The sequence below is a fragment of the Zootoca vivipara genome, chromosome 3, assembly GCF_965207765.1.
Source record: "Zootoca vivipara chromosome 3, rZooViv2.hap1.1, whole genome shotgun sequence".
NCBI classification, from domain to species: domain Eukaryota; kingdom Metazoa; phylum Chordata; class Lepidosauria; order Squamata; family Lacertidae; genus Zootoca; species Zootoca vivipara.
This window is the reverse complement of record NC_142586.1, coordinates 65,385,790-65,403,825: the sequence shown is the minus strand read 5'-3', so window position 1 is coordinate 65,403,825 and position 18,036 is coordinate 65,385,790. Positions and strand designations below refer to the sequence as shown.

The window sequence follows — 18,036 nt, the reverse complement described above, 5'->3', positions numbered from 1 at the left end:
TAAACAAATAAACAAAACAAAACATGTTCGGGACGTTGATGCTGCAGTGATGGCGGTGGCAGAAGGACAGCCACTGCCTTGACCTCAACCGTCATGTTTCCCCTTCTTCCAAGGCTTCTACAGTGGAACCTCGGTTTATGAACACCTCGGTTTATGAATTTTCGGTTTATGAACGCTGCGGACCCATCTGGAACGGATTAATTCATTTCCCATTACTTTCAATGGGAAAGTTTGCTTCAGTTTATGAACGCTTCAGTTTATGAACAGACTTCCGGAACCAATTACACCCATGCTTCAGTTTATGAACGCTTCAGTTTAAGTACTCCGCGGACCCGTCTGGAACGGATTAATCCACTTTCCATTACTTTCAATGGGAAAGTTCGCTTCAGTTTATGAACGCTTACTCCGCGGACCGTCTGGAACGGATTAATTCACTTTCCATTACTTTCAATGGGAAAGTTCGCTTCAGTTTATGAACGCTTCAGTTTATGAACAGACTTCCGGAACCAATTGTGTTCATAAACCGAGGTACCACTGTATCACCTTTCTCCATGAGCCTGGGCAGCCCCTGAGTTGTTGGTTCTTCAGTGGTGGTGGTGGGGAAGCGGTGCACGGTGGGTCAGGCATGGAAGGCAGAGAAGGAGGGCTGAGAGCAGCAGCAGCGAGGCTCGGGCAGCGCAATGTCTCCCTTCCCATCGGAGCAGCCCCAATCCCATTCCTACTTGTGTGCAAGCAGGAGGGGGTGGGGATCCCTCAGCTGGGAAGCGAGGCTTCACACTGTCTTTTGGAGCAGCCCCATCCCAACTCCTACTTGTGTGCCAGCAGGAGGGGGCAGGGATCTCTCAGGCAGCGCAATGCTTCCCTTCCCATCGGAGCAGCCCCAATCCCATTCCTACTTGCGTGCAAGCAGGAGGATCCCTCAGCTGGGAAGGGAGGCTTCCCGTTGCCTAACTGAGAGATCCCTGCCCCCTCCAATAGGCAGCATGAAGCCTCCCTTCACAGCTTAGTTGCTGGGGTCAGGGAAGATGGTAGCAGCCCAGAAGCTGCATCTTGGAGCCCCTGCACCACCATCATATGGGGACTTCCGGGCAGCTCCTGAAGCCAGCCAGAGCCAACAGCTCCGGGCTGCTGAGACTGCCGCTGCTGCGTTTCCCAGGGACATTAGATGAAATCCAGGGACATTCCAGGGATGGAATTTGTCTGGAGACTTATTCGTAAATCCGGGGACTATCCCCGGGAAACGGGGATGTCTGGTAACCCTATTGTAGACTAGAGGGACAAATGCTCTGACTCAGCATACAGCAGCTTTCTGTGTTGTAGGTGGATAGATAGATAGATAGATAGATAGATAGATAGATAGATAGATAGATCAATCGATCTCCATAGTTTCATAGCTGATGCTTCATTGTGCTTTCAGTGGTGGCTGAGGCCCATTGGGTAGAACTCAAGGTGACCAAGGGAAGGTGGAGCCAGAACAAATGACTCGCAATGCCAACTAATTCTACTTTTGTGAGCATCCTCCTCTGAGTTCTGCAACACTGAGTCTAAGGAGGAGGAAGCTGACAGCCAGTGCTCTGGACTGATAGTAAGTAAGAAGATAGGCAGGTTGAGGCTGGTGGACTAGTCCCTATTGCATAGTTTTGAATGCTGATGGATCTTGAATCTCAAAGTCATACCAGATTAAGATGATTTGGTCTATGAAACAGATGGAAAACACATTGAAGTTGGGAAAACACAATGTTGGCACATACCACTTAGTTTTACAGGTCATTCACTGCCTCCTGGAATATTTCCTCTGAGTGGAACTCAACAGATATTAGGATGTCCAAGAAGGAAGCTTTCCTTACCACATTCCTAATGTAGACATTCACAAAGAAGTCTTTGTGAACGTTAAATAAGCAATGAATGTTACAGCCTTATATCTTACTCCTTAAGGAGTTTTGTTTCTTGTGCCTGTGCCATGGCAGCACTGGGTAAGGATGTATGGTTGACTGTCACCAGGTCATTGTTTTTTAAAAAAACAAAACCCAACCCTTCTGATTTACAATGCCACCACTAAGCCATCCATAAGCAAACTCTGGGAGAATATCTCCTGGAGGATTTTGAGATTCAACTTTGTAAATCTCTCTGAGCACATATGAGTAACTGGTCAACACTGATGGAACCACACAAAGGTGTAAAACAAAGCCTATATGAACAGTATCGCTTAAACAGTATCACTTTAAGCCATCCAGAGTGGCTGGGGAAATCCAGCCAGATGGGCAGGAAATAATAATAATAATTAAAAAACAAACAGTAGCACTGAAATGGAAATGCCTATTTCCAGGACAGTAAAAAGGCCAACAACATTAGGTCTAAAGTGGGTCTCAAAAGTGTCACAAATGGAGAATTCAGCAAGCTTGCCAAGGAATGAAGTCAATCATCTCTTTAAAGAATTCATCTGTTATTTAAACTGTTATTAGGTGTTTAGAACGTATATAAAAGAAACACACTTCATAGATTTGTCCAGGTTCAGCTCCAAGTGATGGTGATCTACCTTTAGAGTACTAAAGCCTGTGTCCTCAGGTCCCATCACCAGCCTGTCTGATATCATTTAATGTCAGGACTAATGAATTTGTCACCTTGGCACAAGGCAAGTGTCCTGAATACAAGGAAAGAAGCTTTGGTCACTCAACAAGTCATCAAAGACTATTCATTTCCAACAAAAAGAACACTTTAAAGATAGCACTTTCTACAGCTGCTTGCTAAAGGATCAAAGGAGCATATTTGAAAGCCTTGGCTGAATTCTCAGGGAGGATATCAAATAGTTTAAAAATTCCTCAGCAGGGTTTTTCTGTCTGTGCAATACAAACAGAAAGAAGAAAGACGCTTGATTTTCACTTTTCTGTAGCTAGTAATTAGGTCAATGATTTACTTTTCGTTGGTGACTTGCACCACTGCAGTTTCTTAAACCAGAGCAATATTTTACCTCCAGTACTTCTGTTGAGATGAGTTATAGCCTGAGCAGCAATCCTATTATGCTGAAGAATGTCGATGCAGTGGAGTGACTTTGATCTTGTGGTGACACCTTAGACTCCCTGCTGCAAGCATTAAGCTTGTGGAACTCAGATAATCTTATCTCATATATGCCCATTTGACCACTCTGAACTGCAGAACTGGGACTCCTACAGGTATCACAAAATATTTGTTTTGCACTTGTAATAAATCAACAATTTAGTATGGCTTCACCGACAATTTGGAACTCCCTGTCTCTTGACATCAAGCAGGTAACTTTGCTGTACACTTTTTGGTGCCTGCTAAAAAACACTTTAGGCAAACCTATCCAGACATGTAGAAGTTGACATGTGTTTCAATCTGTTTTTATTTTAACTGTTGGTTTTAATTGTATTTTGGATTGCTTAAAATACCTATTTTTAACTTTGTCTTTTGTTGACAATGTGATTATTGGGGAGGAGGGTCCTAAACCACCTAGGGGTTCTATTTGCAATCAAGTGGTGTATAAATTTCATTATATAAAATAAAAATAAAGCTAATCCATTCCAGAGGGTAGCTGAGTTAGGTTACAGGTAGGTAGCCGTGTTGGTCTGCCGTCGAAACAAAATAAAAATAAAATAGAAAAATTCCTTCCAGTAGCACCTTAGAGACCAACTAAGTTTGTCATTGGTATGAGCTTTCGTGTGCATGCACACTTCTTCAGAGACACTGAAACAGAAGTCACCAGACCCTTATATATAGTGAGGGGATGGGGAGGGGTATTACTCAGAAGGGTGGTGGGAATGGGAGATTGACTGACTGATAGCTGTTGATAACTGTTAACGACTGCAATTGGTCTTACAGGAAAAAGCAAGGGGTGAGATGGCTAAAAATAGCTTTTCCATGTATAATGAGATAAGAATCCAATGTCTCTATTCAGACCAGGTCTCTCCATGGATTTAAGTTGGTAATAAGTTGCAATTCAGCAACTTCTCTCTTTCCAGTCTATTTCTGAAATTCTTTTGTAATAAGACAGCTACTTTGAGATCTTGTATAGAATGTCCTGGGAAATTGAAGTGTTCTCCTACTGGTTTCTCTGTCTAATGATTCCTGATGTCAGATTTATGTCCATTTAACCTTTGGCATAGGATTTGGCCTGTTTGCTATCGATTTCTAAGTGTCCTCCACCCCCACCCCCAAACCATGGTCCTTGATGTTTGAGGGATCCTTCTAAATGGGGTGGAATAAGGCATAGGAGGCTTGAGTAGGTCAGGGGAGAATAATTGAATATCAGGTGCCTCTTTCGGCTAGTGAAAATGTCCCCTGTGGATACAACCCAGTGTATTTTTTTGTCTCAATGTTGTGTTAAATTTAAACAGAAATCATTGCAACTGGTTCTGTGATGGTACCATACTCTGGAAAACTGGGGAGGAGGATAATGAAAAATGTGAGAAACCTACAGTGTCAAGGTTTCAATAATTTTATAGACAACTATCCTGTATCACTTTAGCTGGTTCTGATAACAATACGTATTGCCCAATTGTGGGCTTTGGAATGATTATTTTAATTATTATGAACTGGAACTAGTGTCTTTCCATTCATTTGCACCCAGTGCATTGATGATGTGGGAATATAAATCAGCTCCTTTAATAATGAGAGTTTTTTAGACAATCTAAAATGTGATGGTAATGTGTGAATCTGATGAATTAAAAGAACAAAGATTAAACAATAATATTCGCAAATAGCAACATGATCTAGTTTTGTTCAGCACTGGATACAGACTAGGGCAACTGCCCCGTGTTTCTCCCTATTGCATACTATTATTCCTGGTTTTATTAAGATATATAAAGTATTAATTAAAGAGAAACTTAAATCTAAGTACTTTGGTATAATTGAGTTGCAAAGTCAATAAATGAAAGCACATTCATTTTGCATATCCTCTGCTGACTAAAATAAGCCATTGTAAGCTGTTTTTCCGATACTAAAACTAAAACAGGAGAATGAATGCTTGCATGTCTAAAAAAATCCTGCATCTTCCATTATATCTAATTATCTAAAGCTGTTGCAGCTCAAGCTGAACAGAATGACCAGTTAATATATATGGTCAGCTAAGTACATTTGATCAATAGGATGATCAGTATATATGACCATGAAGTGCAATTATCAGCTATAATATCTTGAGGTCTAAGCAACTTGATGTCATAGATCTGCTAAGTGTAATTATTGACAATAAAACAGCCCAATCAATTTAATAAAAATAGGTCATTTCAGCATAACTGAACTTTTTGGGTCAATTTCTGGCCAATGCATCATACTAGAAAACTTTGCTAATTGTACAGCAGAATCAGGGAGTGGAAATTGGGTCTCTCTTCTTAAAGGTTCAAGAATCCAATCTAGAGAGCCTGTGTTAGAAAAAGAGAAGTGACAATTTCACGGAGCATGCATTTATACTCTCTGAGCCAAACAGGATCTATGTCCTGAACAACTGAGCATGGCTTGCATCAGCATCCATCATGCTTAGGCAGGTGCAAGCAGCCCTATGCCCTGGCAGAGCCCACCACTGACACCATGCACCCTCTACAGCCCACCCCCTTCTTGATTCCCAGAAGCTTGGAAATGCCTCCCATTGTTTTTTCTAGTTCAGGACTCTGAACAATGAACAGGTAGAGAATTCCATTTCTCACAGTTTCCCTACAGTAGTCTAGGCATTACAGTACTTACTTTAATATTGCATTATTGTAAGGTAAAAGTAAAGGACCCCTGGATGGTTAAGTCCAGTCAAAGATGACTATGGGGTTGTAGCGCTCATCTCGCTTTCAGATCGAGGGAGCCGGCGTTTGTCCACAGACAGCTTTCCGGGTCATGTGGCCAGCATGACTAAACCGCTTCTGGGTGCAATGGAACACCGTGACAGAAACCAGAGCACATGGAAACGCTGTTTACCTTCCCGCCACAGTGGTACCTATTTATTTACTTGCACTGGCATGCTAGGTTGGCAGGAGCTGGGACAAAGCAATAGGAGCTCACCCCGTCACGGGGATTCGAACTGCCAACCTTCTGATCGGCAAGCCCAAAAGGCTCAGTGGTTTAGACCACAACGCCACCCGCGCCCTTATTGCATTAGTGTAACACATTCTAAGTAGGGCTTTCTTTGCACTTTCCTTGGGAACCTAGTTAGTTCAGAAAGATGCAGCACAATTACTGACAGGAGTGACACCCTGTCTGCATATTACACCCTGCTCAGAGAGCTGCACTGGCTTCTATTTTGTTACTGGGCTAAATTCAAGCCCTTAACAGCTCCATGGGCCATAAGTTTCCAACCCCTGTGGAAAAGATGGAAACCTGCATTCTCTTCTCAGTCAGTGGGGTGGTGGAGTGTTTGGCAAGCGCTCCTCCTCTTTGCTTAGGAATTTTGGGTATATTGCCCACCTTAGCATCCTCTTTAAAGACAAGGTGGAGATGGACTGAAATACCATAATGCCTGCGGTGGTTTCCATTAGAAATTTAAAGCTTATATATGCATTAAAACTTCTCTTTATATGATCCCCAACAGGCTTGGAAGTGGGTCTTATGCCCTGTGATATTGTACATCTGTGAAAGAATTATTAGGCTCTGGAGGTTTCAGCAAGAGGTTGTCATTACGAAGGTGTGTATGTCGTATCAGCTTTATTATCTGTATTAAAATAAAAATGTATGGTTATATTGCTTCATCAGTAGAAAGTTCTGTATTCAATATTTTGTTGGTGTATTGCACATTCTGTTCGTGGGTTCATTTTCCATTACCATATACATGAGCATTTCAATATTGCCTTACTTTCATAATACTGTTAAGAAAAAAAGTTTTCCTGCAACGGCAAGTCTGAAATTGAACGGCAAGGTATGCAACATCATCACCATGTGAAAAATATGGAGGCGCTGTGGCCAGCAAAAAGTCATGCATCCAGGTGCAAATGGTAGCTAATATTTGCCCATTTAAAATCAGCTGAGTCACATTTATTATTACATTCCTTGTTGATGCACAGGGCTATTTTGGGGTTGCTGTTCGGTGGTAGAGCCTCTGCTTTGCATGCAGGCTCAATCCCCAGCATCTCTAGGTTGGGCTGTGTGAGTTCCATGAGTTCCTTGCCTGAAACCCTGGAAAGAGCCACTCCCAGTCAGTGTACACAATACTGAATTAGATGGACCAGTGGACTTGGTATAAGAAAACCTCTTGGGTTCCTAGAGATATTGTGCTGATTGTCATTTGACTGTGGCTTAGGTGGTGTCTCATTCCTCTGGAGTTCTGGAGCTTCATATGAAAAAACGTGGCTTTAAGATGGAGGCTGGTCAGTATATCTTTCTCCAGTGCCCCGCTATCTCACAGATGGAGTGGCACCCTTTCACTCTCACTTCAGCCCCAGAAGATGACTTTTTCAGTGTACACATAAGGTCAGTTGGGGATTGGACAGAAGCCCTTTTCAGCGCCTTTGGAGCAAAGGAGAAAACCTTTAAGGAGCCGTGGAAGCTGCCAAGGTTTGTTAACTAACTACAGTGTTGCAAACTTGTCATTTTGTTTTGATTAACTAACAATTTGTGAAGGGTTTGGGGTTTTTTTGCATATCGAAACATAGTATAAATTATAATTATAGATGTAGTAAAACACAGCATTCTCGAAGTCTCACTGGCAGGAGGAAAAAAACCCATACATTAATGTTTTCCTTCAGGAGGACTGCTTAATTCATGCTACTTGGAAAAGATATTGAATATTATTTGATATGCCCGTGATCCAGCCAAAACTAAGCACTTTGATATTCCATGGTTTTCAGTAGGAAAGCTAAGCAACTGTTTAAGTCTGCAACTGTAAGGTCCATAAAGTGCTTCACTTATAGGGAAGGGACATGTCTTTTTTTGGGGGGGGAAGCAGGGGGCTTAATGAAATCCACAGATCCTACCCCCCAATTTTAGCAAAATCATGTCCCTCCATAATTTTCTAAAAACAGTAACACAAAGACAAAGACTCCTTCCCCTGTAATTCAAATACTGGGACTTTTGAACTCCATTGAACTCCATAGCATTTACTTCCGAGTAACTATGTATACTTACCACTATGCTGCATGGGAAGGGAGAGGATAGATGTTTTAACTGAAAATCAGAAATGTTTGTTTTTGCTGCAGTGCCTATAAATGACCAAAGGATAAAAGAGATAAAAATAAATTACCCCCAGATTGGAAGTAAAACTTTTTGAATCTACTCTGGCTCTACAGCCAGTTCTTATTTGCTTGTTAGCATACTTGCTATTCCCCGCCCCCCAGCTTTGCAATAAACTTTCTTCATCCTTCCTAATCATTATAAAATAGTACCAGCAACTTAACAGGGTATCTGGGACAAGGCAATATTTGCAGTGGGTGCTGGATGCTGGCATTTTGTTCTCAGGAAGTTGTTCACAAATCTATCTTCTTCCCGTCTGCTTGCAGCTTCCTAAAAGTTGGCACATGTCATGCGACCTGACGCAATATTACTATTCATAAAACCCCCACCAGTCAGGGATACCTTCTGAACTGAGGTGCAGTCAGTTAAAGGTGCCTAAGGACCCTGATAGGAAATGACCAGGTTTCAGTGTAGGAAAGGGGTAGAACTCAGAGAACAATGTTTGCAAGGAGGCCTTGGGCATCTCTTGTTAATGGTATCAGGTAAAAGGTGGAGGCAAAGATGACCTCTACCTGAGATCCTAAAGAGCTTCTGCCAGTCAGATTGGATCTGGGGTGGGGATCCTTCTTCAGGCCTCCTTCCCTCATGGACAGCCTCCAGCAGGCATCCCCAAACTGCAGCCCTCCAGATGTTTTGGCCTACAACTCCCATGATCCCCAGCTAACAGGACCAGTGGTCGGGGAAGATGGGAATTGTAGTCCTAAACATCTGGAGGGCCGAAGTTTGGGAGAAACCAGCAGACCCTCTGCTTGGAAATTAAACAAAAGGCCTGCTGGTTTCTTTTTAAGGTTTCCAGACTCAAAAGAGAGCAGAGCAATTAAAGGCACTGAAGTCCTGTCCTCTATTGAGTCTGGCAACCCTAGTATTTCTCCATTTTCCAATCTTAAATTCAGCTCTCTGCATTTCTGCAGCAACCTGCAGAAAATCCCTTAGCATTTTAGCGTGAATATCTCCTAATAAACACATTTTTCCATGCAGTTTTGACTAATGGACCCTTTCTTGCAAACAATCCCCACCTAATATAATGCGTTTTTGTATGTTATTTCCATAGAGAGCTTCATTTTTATGCATTTTCCCCTAATATATATGCATTGATGAGTTGGAGAACTGCAAAAATTGGTTAAGTGAGAATTCCAAAGGCCAGCTGGCTGTGTTTTGGTTTGCATTTTGTTTCGGAACGTGTGAGGCTGATAGATTTGGCTTTAAACGCATAATGAATCAAACTCCCCCGCCATCCCTGTTCCTTGGGGGCCACATGCCTGTAGTGGGTGGTCAGAGCAAATGTAGGTGGAGCAACAGGCATGACTCTTACCCTTGTACAGTAAACATCAGAGGTTTTGACATACAGTCACATTCCCCTCCCCACACCCAAATCTCTCTATCATCCTTTCAGGCTAGCGAGAGGCCTAATTATAGTTCGGGGAAGCATTTCAAAACAGGGCCATTGGGGCTGTAGCCTGAGACTAGAGCAGGCTTCCTCAACTTTGGCCCTCCAGATGTTTTGAGACTACAATTCCTGTTATGTTCTCACCCCGGCCACCAGGGGTATTGTGTATACAGTTTTCACTCAGGTCCACGTCAGTTAATTTAGGCGGGAAACCCTGGGCTGTTGTTGTAACAATGTTGACAGCTGGCTGCCTATACAGTATAAAGCAGGCTGGCTGAGCTGTTCAGTTCAGTCCCAGGTTACTTATAAAGAACTACTTGGAGAAATCTCCGTGTCGTCTGATATGTCCACCCACTGCTTAATAATTCCCATCATCCCTGACCACTGGTCCTGCTAGCTAGGGATCATGGGAGTTGTAGGCCAAAAGCATCTGGAGGGCCGAGGTTGAGGAAGCCTGGACTAGAGTGTGTGTGGATTGGGAAGGAGTTAAGTTTAGGAAGAGGGCCTGGAAAATGGCAAGGCCTGCTGTTCTCCCGCCTTGGATTAGACAATCCTGGGCTAGCTGAGCAAATAGTCTAAGACAGTATAAAGCAGCTTCCTGTGTATGATTAACTATCCTTTTTTAAAAAACCAGATTGCCCCAGAGAGGATTAAAATATAAACCCTATATATTAAATCCAAATCCTGAATTTTAAGTCTTCTGAGTTTGTGTCACTAAACCACTTTTTATCCAATGAATCAGGGATTAGGTCTTCAAAATATCCTCAAAGTAGAAAAGATGTTAGATGATTTTAAGCATGGCATTTAAGAAAGAACAATGGGCAGTCGGGCACCAGTCATGTGCATTCAAGAGCAAGTGGCTCCGTAGGAAAAAGACTTATCTAGCCAGGAGGACTGAGAAGCAGTGTGAGAGAAGAAGGAATCTCCCTTCCTGAATTGGTGGCATGCTCGTTTTGCTCTGAACACTCCTTTTAATGCAGACATTTTCATATGTTTATGAATTACATGCTAATATATATATATATATATAATTCTATCCCCACCCTCACATTTTTTCATTCCTTCACTGCATAGCAAGAAGTTTTCAAACTGATTAAAAACATTCCAAAATTAAATCAGTTCCTCTGTGCCTTGATTTGCACACTATGGAAAATAAGACTTTTAAAGCAGGATGCTTTTTTTCTTAAATCATAATTAAATATGCAAATACTCTCACTAAATTTGGCCATGCAATTAAGTCACTAATCAGATTGCCGGAATCCTTAAAATTGCAATTGCATGCTTAAATAAAATGGCCAGAGCCCTTATGCACATAGCCCTCCTGCTCTCTTGTGCTAAATAGTTTCTTTGATAGCAAAGCAGCACCCATGGAAAACTGTGCCCTTCTTCTTGTAACAAATATAACCAAGTCATCATTTTGGAATGATTCTATTTTGTCCTTTAACATATTCTATTTATGTATTTATTAAAAATTATATCCCACCGTTCTTCCATTTACCCATGACAGTTAATAATCCGTATATTAAAATAACAGGTACAGTGGTACCTTGGTTCTCAAACTTAATCCATTCCGGAAGTCCGTTCCAAAACCAAGGTGCATTTTCCCATAGAAAGTAATGCAAAACAGATTAATTCATTCCAGACTTCTAAAAACAACCCCTAAAACAGCAGTTTAACATGCATTTTACTATCTAACGAGACCATTGATCCATAAAAGGAAAGCAATGTACTGTACTATAAAATAAATAAGACAGCATTGTAGATAATAAAAATTAAATTAAAATTAACTCTCTTTTTTTACCTGCACTGAAGTCATTGTTTGGTTAGGGGGCTTTTATCCATTTCCGCAGTCACACAATCAATCAATCAATCAATCAATCAGTAGCTGAACTGGGTTCCACATTGTCACAAAAACAAATTAAACAAAAAAGCCTCAAAAACCAAAATACAAAATAAATAGCAAAAAAACTTAATCTGTTCCAGAAGACAGTTAGACTTCTGAAATGTTTGAAAATGAAGGCGCAGCTTCTGATGGGTGCAGGTGACCCAGAAACAATAGCTGACAGTTGCATTGGAGCTTCCAAAAAACGTTCGGAAACCGGAACACTTATGGCCAGGTTTTTGGCGTTTGAGAACCAAGACGTTTGAGTACCAAGGCATTTGAGAACCAGTGTACCACTGTATTAGAAAAATAAAATCCACATAGAGTTAAATCAACAAAAAGAAAACAGTGGCAGACTTCTAATTTTAGCTGAATGTTTCTTGTTACAGACTAGCTGTAGATGGGCCCTTTGGAGCAGCAGCAACAGATGCGTTCCAGTATCAAATTAGTGTCTTCATTGCAGCCGGAATAGGAGTCACTCCTTTTGCTTCCATTCTGAAATCGATTTGGTATAAATGCTGTAATCTAAGCACAGGACTAAGACTGGAAAAGGTAATCAGTATTGTGGTTACATATTTCATTTGCAAATATGCTTTGCATCACCTGCTCGTTTGGGGGGATCATTTCAGTAAATAACCATCGTGGTTATACTAGCCACTTGCCTTCCAGCTAATGTCCCAATTCTATTGATTTGTGGCATTTTGTGTAAGGGAGGCAAAGCTGTCTGGCTTTTTCCTAGGCAAATCCTACCCGTAGCTGCTTATTCTTACCTTTGTTCAAAACTTAGCTAAATGGCCCATAGTATTAAGATTCTTTGGGAGAAGCCATGACTGTGGTGTGATGCTGCTTTAAATGTACAGGTATAGTGCAGATGGGGCCTTGAACTCAGCATAAATACATTAATATAATTCTAGATATTCAAAGTTTTAAGTCTGCACTATATTTCACCCAATGGAACATATGTATTGATTATTGTTGTTGTTTAACTGTGTCAGTTGGCATTCATGATGCCAAAGTGCTGGTGCCCTGCTAGTGATAGGTTTTGAGGTGAATTATTAATTCATTTCCTCCACCACCCGCCCTTTTCAGTTCTACATGTATTCCACAGTATTCCACAAAAAGGTAATGCGTTGAGGGGGAGGTGTCTTGCCCTTGTACAAATGCTGGGAGGTGTGTCACTGAAACTCCCATTTTACCGACAGAAAACTGACAGTAATTGTACATGAACTCATTATGAAAATTAAGCCTAAAAAGAGGTGCAATGTAGTGGCTAAGTGTGTGAGATGTAGTCCAGGAAGCTCCTAGTTTAAATGTTACTTCACATGTGACTCATCAGGTGGGCTTGCTTAGCCAAGCCACTCTTCTCAGCCATCTGCAATATGGATAAAAATAAAGATCTACCTCAGTGGGTTGTTGTAAGAATTACTGGGGTAAAGGATGTGAGGTGCTTTGAACACTTAAGAAGTGCTATAGAAATGTTGGTTACTATTCTTATATTGATTGCCAAAACTTGCCAAATTCTTATATTAGTTGCCAGAGCATCCTGGCTTGTCAGATATTTGAACCAAATCTCCCTGGTCCAAGTCCCTTGTGCTGTCATATTATTGGAAGCAGTTTAGATTGAGCATTAAGAATGTCTACATCTCAGTGCCTTAGAGGCAGTGGCTGTGATTTTCAAAAATCCGTTTAAACTGTATATGAATGACTGCTGGAGTATGTTTAAAAATTGACTCTACATCGTCAATGCTGGATAGAAAATCAAGTATAAATTTACACCTGAGCACAGTAGCCAGCTATAAGATTAGCTACTTATCTCCAAATAAATAATTTAAGAGCCATATAGGACGCCCGATGAAAGCTTGCACTTTGTTGAATTGTTTTACTTTCCCTTGACAGGTTTATTTCTATTGGATTTGCCGAGATCCATCTGCCTTTGAGTGGTTTGCTGATCTCCTGTGCTTGCTGGAAGCACAAATGGCTGAGAAAGGGAAAGCCCATTTTCTAAGCTATCACATATTTCTTACTGGCTGGGATGAAAGTCAGGTATAAATGAAATCTTATGGGACTGAGTTACTGAATCTTACTTTTCCAGGACTGCAGCCTAAGGAACAGTAATCAAATGAATGCCTAATCACATAAAGCGTAGCTTCCTTAGAGTGAATAGTTGTAACATTTGTCTTTTGAAAGTATTCATTCCAACTATATTTACCACGGTAGTCCCAGGTACACCACTTGATGCCAGGTTCTCTGCAGATGCAGGAGCACCCAAGCCCTGGCAGATTGGCAGCCAGATCTGCAACTGCTCCCCAAACCCTCTTCTCTTTAGTTCTTCTCTTACTCTTTATTCTCCCTCCCTCCTTCCAGCTTTCCTTTCCCCCGTGACTCTGCCTGCTCCCAACCCCTTATTGACAGTGCCACCCTGACTGAATTCCTCTTTATGGCACTTCACAACTTCTCCACAACTTGTACATTCATCACTAACTATCCAGTATCATATGATGTGGCCATATTCTGCACTTTAGCTATTAAGAAACGTAAATCTCTTCTATTGAATAATACATTGCAAATTCATTTTGTGTCACTGTTCTGCTTCGGGTGATGTTATTGCTGATTTTTTGTTTGGAATTATGGTACTTTGTATTGCTGGCTTTTGCTGTAATAAAACTGAACTGAACTGAACTATTTTGGTTAACTGATGGAGAAACAGGAAGGCACTGGGGTTATCTTCTATCTATACATAATTTGGGTTTATCTTTCAGGAGTTTGATGACCAGGGCAGGTATTCCTGCCCACTGTGCAGGCTGCTACACAAACTGATGCTACTGTGATAATAATGAAAGGAATGCAAGGTTGGAAGCAAGGGTTAAGGCAGGGGTCCCCAAACTACGGCCCGGGGGCCACATACGGCCCCCGAGGCTCTTTTATGCGGCCTCCGGGGACCCCCGCTGCCCGCTGTTACTGGCGCGGTGCGGCGTGGCTGCCGACTTCCGACCCAGAGAAGTGATGGAAATAGCTTGTGTTCACGCGCAAGCATTATTTCCAGTGTACTTCCGGGTCGGAGGAGGCTTCTGCACATGCGCACAAGCTATTTCTGGCGCTTTCCAGGTCGGGAGTGTGCCACAGATAGCATTTGCGCATGCGCATGGGCGTGCACAGCCGCGCGCTCCCCCACCCTCCGGCCCACCACGCAATCGGCGTGGCGGGCATCCGGCCCAAAGCCAGGTAAGTTTGGGGACCCCTGGGTTAAGTGGTATGAATATGCAGCTGGGAGACGGGGAAAGAGTAGAGGGAAGGGAGGCATAGGTACAGAATTCCATTATCTCTTGCTGACCTTGAGTGGATGCTGCATGATGTATGTAGCTTGGCTACCCATGTGAATCTGCTTGCTAATGTGGAAAGTCTGCATGCCAGCACCAGATGCCACTCATGAGATTGGGCAGGTCCACAATTACAGAAACATCCCCACAGAATGTGAACATTTAGAGCAACAATACCACAATCATAACAAATGAAGCTGTCTTCTGAATTGTAGAGTTGGGACCACAAGGGTCATCTATAGTCCAACTCCCTGCAATCTTTTGCCCAACTCAGGAATCTTTTGCCCAACGCAGGGATCGAACCCATGACCCTGAGATTAAGAGTATCATGCTCTACGGACTGAGCTATCCCAGGAGAATATGAGCTTGGAATATAAATCCCACCAGAACAGCCAACATGGTCAGTGGTCATTTGGAGGGCATCCCTGATCTAGACTTTTGAGTGCCTCTTTTAATCTGTTCCTCCATGTGTTAGGATTATAGCCTTTACTTTTTTACTTGAAGGTGATGTTAAACTTGCTGGTTCTCAAATAATTACCTTTTGGTTCTCAACAATATAGGCTACTCATATTGCCTTACATTATGATGAAAAGTTGGATGTAATTACTGGTTTGAAACAAAAGACCTTCTATGGACGACCAAACTGGGACACAGAATTCAAACGTATAGCAGAAAATCATCCAAGGTAAGGCAAATTAGCAAGTAATGTCATTATACTGCATTTTCCCCAGTGAGCTAGGTAGGGAAGAAAAATTGTACCACTTTATCAATCACACTATCAATAATAATTTGAGCTGAGTTCTTACGCTGAAAGCATCTTTATGTGTAATAAAACTTTAGATGAAGAAATTTTGGATAGACAATGCCAATAAAATCTAATTTTTGGACAGGAGAATCTAATATTTGAAGTATTAAAATATCTTGGCATTTGTCCAGCTATAATTGAAAGACACAATCCAATTATTGTTCAGCACAAAGGACAAAGTAACACTAATTTCCCTTGAAAATGGTTATTAAAGAGATAAACAGTGAGGCCTTTTTCTTACGATGTCAAGGATGTGTTTGTTCCCCAACATAATTGGCTGTGGATGTAAAGACAATGCTTTTATGTTATTAGTTCATCTCAGCTTGAAAGGTCTAAGTTGAACTCCAGAGTTTTGCTAAGAAAAGCTTAGAAAAGGCTTATTTGTTCCCAGTAGCCTCTGAAGCACTCACCGCAGCTTATTTTATCTTCATCACCCAGAAAAAGGACATAAACAAAAATCATTTGTGATTTCTTAACAGCAGTAGGGGTGGGGGAGAAATTCAATTCAGTTTGCATTTAAAGGCGAATCTATGTAATCTGAAACGGTGTGTATACCAAAATGCAGCCATCATTTGAAATTTGCATTTCTTCAAATTTTTCAATCTAGTTCTCCAAGTAATGTATACAGTGTGTATGAATATGTGTATACTAATGAAAGTAACGTGTGAAAAGTGCATTATAAATGTGTATATTAGGCAGAATTATATACAAGCATGTGTATATATACAAGCAATACAGTATTAGGAGAAATTCGCACTAAAATGCTGGTGAATTTTCATGGAAATGTTTTCTTTAATTACAAGCTGTTGTGGAAATGTGGAGAAGTGAATATAAGATGGGAAGAATTAGAAAATGAAATTGACAGACCCACCAGTCCCTGTTTAGCAGTGCCCACTATTGACCTGCCAGTTGACCAATAAGAATGTCTTTTTAAATGAGAAAAAATGCATGGCAATCCTATGTATGATTACTCAGCTATAAGCACTATTGAGACAAGTAAAGTTTACTTCCTAGCAAGGATTCAAGCCTTAGGAATGATACGTATGGAATATAAAATATACAAATGGAATCTATCTGGTGGCCTACCTAATCCAGAGGTGCCTAACCATTGACCTGGGAGGCCACATGAAATTAGCTGTGATACACAAAAATGACAGAATATAAAGTCTTTGCTTTCAAGTCCATATAGTTCATGCTTTAAAGGATTTTTATCCTATAAAATGTTTGATCCATATTTAGCCCTCTGACCCTTTTCAAAGGGTGACTTTCAGAAACGGGGGCGGGGAGCTCCAGGGCAGTGCAAACTTCATCTTGCCATTCAGTGTTCTGACAGCATCCCCCAAATAATGGTCATGAAGCTGGAAGCATATTTCTTATGCTCTGTAATAAAGTTGGCATTACATATTATTATTATTTTTTCTCTCCCCCCCCCTTTTCCTTCCTTCTGAAATTAATCTGGGTATCTTGCTTTTCTTGGCAGCAATAACATTGGTGTTTTCTTCTGCGGACCTAAATCTCTGTCTCAAACCCTTCGAAAGAAGTGCAGCTGGTATTCATCTGCTGATCCAAGAGGTGTTCAGTTTTACTACAACAAAGAAAGTTTCTAGAATCTAGACCTCTTTTGGAAATGGTAGCTGACAGCTCTGTTTGGTGTATTTTTCTTTTTCTTTCTTCATTTTGGTGGAATTGTGCCATCTTGAAACAGAACATTGGGCATTCTGTGTTTAGTAGAGGAATTTACTTTGTCCTTAAATTGTAACCCGAGATTGCTTAGAGTGAAGGTGATGCTTTAAAAACAACCTCACAGTAGTGGAGGGAAGTTCTCACCAGCTCAGTAGTCCCACGTATTCTGCGTGCTAAGCAAACAGGTCATCTGAAAAACAATCTTCCCCTCTCTGTGAGCATTAGGATTAGCAAATGGGACTTGGCTGGTTTTCTATCAACTTATGGTAACCTGGAGGTGGGGTATTTCAGTGGCAGCATGAGTGTTGTAAAATGCCCTCCCTGCTGAAATATGAGAGGTCCCAGAAGTACTTGTTTAGGCAAGTTTTCCTCTGAACTTGTTTTTTTTAACTGCTTCAGTTGTTGTGTTTCTTTAACTGGCTTGTTTTATTGTATATTTTAATTAGGGATCTTTAAATGCTCTGGTGGAATTGTTATTGTGCATTCTAATTATGTTTAGATTTTCTAATTGATTTTATAGCTGTAAACCACTTAGAAGCCATTTTTGCATATAAGCGTTATATAAATTAATAAACAACAGCAACAATAATATATATAAATGCTAATACATTTAGATCATGCTTAGAATAAAAAAGTGATGGGCAGAACCTCAGTTCTCCAGTCCCACCATCCAGTCACTGCACATTAACAACAACAACAACAACAACAACAACAACAAATGACAACTACAATTGTACCTCATTTGGTGGTCCAAATAAGATCGGGTTTGTGTGGTAGTGAAGATACAACATGTTACTATTGT

General features: G+C 41.2%; 1 protein-coding gene across 1 annotated transcript in view; it reads left to right on the top strand.

Annotated features, from left to right (window-relative positions):
* The window catches only part of NOX3 (NADPH oxidase 3), a 29,823-nt gene extending 11,998 nt beyond the window's left edge, over positions 1–17,825 (top strand). Inside the window, exons 8-13 of the mRNA XM_035110657.3 lie at positions 6,527–6,619; positions 7,232–7,485; positions 11,819–11,981; positions 13,326–13,472; positions 15,307–15,431; positions 17,032–17,825. Of these exons, the coding sequence (XP_034966548.1) occupies positions 6,527–6,619; positions 7,232–7,485; positions 11,819–11,981; positions 13,326–13,472; positions 15,307–15,431; positions 17,032–17,158 (909 nt within the window). The 3' untranslated portion in view covers positions 17,159–17,825. The remainder of the gene's footprint in view (positions 1–6,526; positions 6,620–7,231; positions 7,486–11,818; positions 11,982–13,325; positions 13,473–15,306; positions 15,432–17,031) is intronic.
* The last annotated feature ends 211 nt before the right edge of the window (positions 17,826–18,036 follow it).